The sequence below is a fragment of the Chaetura pelagica genome, unplaced genomic scaffold, assembly GCF_000747805.2.
Source record: "Chaetura pelagica isolate M959 unplaced genomic scaffold, ChaPel_1.0 scaffold36, whole genome shotgun sequence".
Classification (NCBI taxonomy): Eukaryota; Metazoa; Chordata; class Aves; order Apodiformes; family Apodidae; genus Chaetura; species Chaetura pelagica.
In genome coordinates this window covers 2,400,940-2,404,869 of record NW_009953726.1, presented here as the reverse complement: position 1 = coordinate 2,404,869, position 3,930 = coordinate 2,400,940, and the positions used below count along the sequence as shown (strand labels likewise).

General features: G+C 43.6%; 1 protein-coding gene across 1 annotated transcript in view; it reads left to right on the top strand.

The window, feature by feature from the left end:
* SNAPC1 (small nuclear RNA activating complex, polypeptide 1, 43kDa) overlaps positions 1 to 2,447 on the top strand; it is a 15,803-nt gene extending 13,356 nt beyond the window's left edge. The window contains exon 10 of the mRNA XM_010000697.1: positions 2,248 to 2,447. Within this exon, the coding sequence (XP_009998999.1) occupies positions 2,248 to 2,447 (200 nt within the window). The remainder of the gene's footprint in view (positions 1 to 2,247) is intronic.
* Positions 2,448 to 3,930: the final 1,483 nt, after the last annotated feature.

Sequence of the window (3,930 nt, the reverse complement as noted above, 5' to 3'; positions counted from 1 at the left end):
GGTGGGTGGGCACACACGGGTTTTAGGGAGGATAAAGGAATAGGGAAGCCTGCTGGTGGGGTAAGGAAGAACAGTTGTTCTTGGGATGATGGAGGGACTTGTCTGTGCCTGAGGGATGCAGAGCTGGTGGGGTTTCTGATCGTGCTACAGTGCGAATTGTTTTAGGGCCGGTCGCTGTCTGGGTTTTGGCTGAGCAGGCTGTTGCTCGGTGACACGCACGGCCCCGGCTCCGGTCTCGGCAGCTGCTGCTTGCAGGGCGGGGATTTCTCTCTTGGTTCAGACCGCAGCACCTGCGGGTTGCAGCCTGAATTGCTGCTGGTAGCCACGGCTCTGGCAGTCCCCTCCTAACCTACTGTAGAAACCCTAACACCAGCACTTACTGAAGGTTGCTGGGTTGGTTCTGCTGTATCTTTTGGTACAGCAAATGATAGGCTGAGGGAAAATAATAATTTGCTCCTTTAAGAGCTGCTGGGGTGGCACACTGAGGTTTATCAGCTCTCAAGAATGAAATCCTAGGCTTGAGCTTTCCAAAAAAGATTTTATTTAATGGGGTGTGTAGTTTGTCTCTTCCTTTTGTTGTTTGGTGGCGTTCACTGGTCTTTGCTGTTCCTTGGTTTCCTTCAAGGCTGTGTCTGTAAGGAAGGGAGGGTCTCCTGAGGCAAGGCCCAGGCTGATGGGATGTGGAGTCATTCAATGCTTCAAGGTGGCTTTAGGAGGACTAGGAACTGCCCTGCTTTGTTCAGAGTAGTCGTATATTTTTCAGCTGTCCTTTTATTGTAAATTAGATCCTCAAAGCAGAGATCCAAAGGCAGTGGTAGTGCTCAGTAAATAGCTGAAGTAGCAGTAGTTTGTATTTTTTAGTACTTGAAAAATTAATTAAAATATTGTGGGTTGGCTTCTCACCTCTCTTCCTGCTACACAAATATGAAAGGGGTAATCGTACAATCGTACAATATTTAATTAATTAGACATCCCTATGACCCAAAAGTTAGCTGACCTATTGCTTTGCTCCCTAAACAAGAGCAACTCTGTCTCCTCCAAGTCCTTACAAGAGGTGTCATTTGTTTAGTGTTCCTCTTCTAGTAAGAGTCTCAGTCTTTGGGATGAGGTGGTTGGTGGGTGAGTGATTGGGGTGTGGAGACAACTGAGCTCCCACCACCCCAACCCTGTGCTGTTGGTTTTGGTTGTACAGGGTGCTCGGATCAGGTGTGTGGACAGTCCCTCCAAGCTTGGGGGGATAAGAGTGGGGATAAGAGCACTGAGTAAGATTTCATTTCATAGGCTGTAACTCTGAGATCAAACCTGGGCATCCAGAAGGTCGATGTTCTTTCTAGTGAAGGGCAACTGGAGGATTTTTTTTCTAGAATATTAATTTAATTCACATTATGTTCTTTTTTTCTCATGCTGTAAGTGTGAGGAGGTTGAACTAAGAGAGCAGCCAACAGAACACTTAAGCAGTTACTTTTGGTACTTTTGTTTGCTCCTCATAAGCCCAACAAATACAAGAGATGGGATTCTCCATTAAATATGATCAGTGCATTGATCAACAGTGAAGTGTTGATCCAGGGATTTTAAATATATGAAGGCAGCCTGGAGACATATGCATCTTGTTATGGTTCAGCTATTGAAGCTTTGGTGTGGAACATCATTTCAAAACCTTCTTTTAGCTGAGCTTTGCTTGAGAAATTTGGAAAAGTTTGTGCTTCACTGCTTGCTGTTCCTTGTGGTTCCTTCCACATGTTGCTGTCCTGGAGCTGCCGCTGCCTCTCATTGGTGCTGTGTTGAGACTGATAAACCCTGGTAATCCTACTTGATTTGGTCCAGAGCTGTTGAAGCATCTTGCACTGTCCATTGTTTTGTGTGCCCGTTCAGATCTTCTTTTTTTCTGCCCTGCTCTGTAGCTCAATTGTCCTGCCTTGTAGAGCTGAGATACTTGTACTGGGGTGTCTTGCTTTCAAGCCTACCCATGTGCTTTGTGTTCATTAAGTTCCTTGGTGGCTTGCAATATCTAATCTTGGTAAGCACATCTAACAGTTAATTCCTCATCTGTTTGAAAATTACTAAATGTTTTGATTGAGAAATACTAACTTGAAGTAAAGAAGACTGGAGGGAAGCCTAACATTTAAATGAATAATCTGGCATTCCTTGGACTTAGTGTACTTGTGTGAAATTCCACTCAGATATAAACTACAACTTTTATTGAAGTGGGCAAATCTGGATTGTTCTGTTTAGTTTTACATCCAATAGGTACCTCAGCAGATGCCAGCCCTGCCTGTACATGCATGGAGCAGTGGCACCACCAGCAGAACTGGGGGTTCTTCTCAATCGGGGAGCTGTGGGAGGAGCAGGACAACCTGGTAGCTCAGGTAGTGTTGCCTTCTGTCCTTGAACCAGAGCTGGTCCTCAGAGAAGGAGATAACAGCCAAAGGTTGTCTCTTCCTCTGTGATTCTGAGGTGCCAGAAGAGTGATGACTTGAAGTGATCAGAGATGTTTCTTACACCAGTCTGCTCTGATGTTTATTGTTAAATAATTCATTGTTCCTGTTGGCTGAAAGATCAGAAACGAGGGAAGTCTCCAGCAAATTTGGCTTCAACCCAATTTGGAATGACTACAGGTTGGACACAATTCAGGTCAGTGCTAAAGAGAAGAAAAAACTGTGGATCATTGGATCATACACTTCTAACAGTATTAAATATAGTACCCTTGTGGTATTAAGTATGTTCTATATATTTTTACATGAAAAAACTTCAAAGACAGTGTATTTAAAAGAGTGGATATACATGTGTTTGTTCAGAGTAGTTTCTAAATACTGGAAATGTATTTGCTTTCATTTGAAAGTTCATGTCATTGTATCTCTTAGTTGTTTTTTTTTTTAATTACCTCTCTTGGTTCATTTGACATAGTGTTGCTTAAATTCTTGGTAATTATAGACCTGCATCACATCTGGCTGTGTTGACAGTGAATCTTGAAAAATTCCTGCTTTGTGGAAAATATTGATTGCAATTGTATGTTCTTTTCTACACACATGAAATGGCTCCTTCTAGAAAGAGCTTGTGTTTGTGCTTGTGACCTGTCCCCATGAGAAAACATTCATAGTCAGACTTCAAAAAACTTGCAAAGTATGACTGGAGAACCTTTTAAATCTGTTTCCTTCCTGTTTTGATTCAAGTAGAGGATATTCTCCAAGGGACACTGCCTCTGAGGGAGTTTGATTTGGGCATTGTTATTTGCAAAGACAGGCAACTTTATATGCGTAGGAGGAGAGGATGGGAAGTGCTTCAGCCAAAGAACTGGGATGCTGTTCCTGGAGAGGGGAGGCAGTGTTCCTTCCTTGACAAAATAAAAGCTGAAGGACCACTAGCCTTGTGGACCCTAGAGCCAGGCTTTTGAAAAATAGTTTCAGAGGTCTGAATACACAAGTCAGGTACTGAACCTAACATTTTTGAGCATGTAGGACACAATAAAACACATCTGGCCCCAGCCTTGCTGATAATGGCTGTAGCACTGATTTAGGTCACTGTGCAATGGGTCCTGTTTAGCACAGACAGGCAATTAAGCAGGAAGCCTTGAGAGTGTGGAGATGTGTCTGTGGGTGTGCTGAGGCCCCTGGCTAGAAGCAGTGTGGCAGCAAGAGGGCTGGGAGCTGTGTCAGGGTTTGTAAAATGAACCACCGTGGCTTGTCTTTGCTCTAAGTAATGATGCCAGCTCTTCCTGAGGGACCCATCTGCACCAGTCTGCAATGTTTATTGCACGTTACATTCTTGAAGTGTTCTTTTGGTTCCTGTGCACCTGGAAAACAAGTGTGTACCATCTGGCCTGGTAAAGTCCTTCCATGGTGCTGCTCAGCTGTAGGGAAGATTCTTAGGTAAATAGGAGTACTCATAATTATCAGGGGATGTTATCTAAAAACATCAGGCAGATTTATTTTG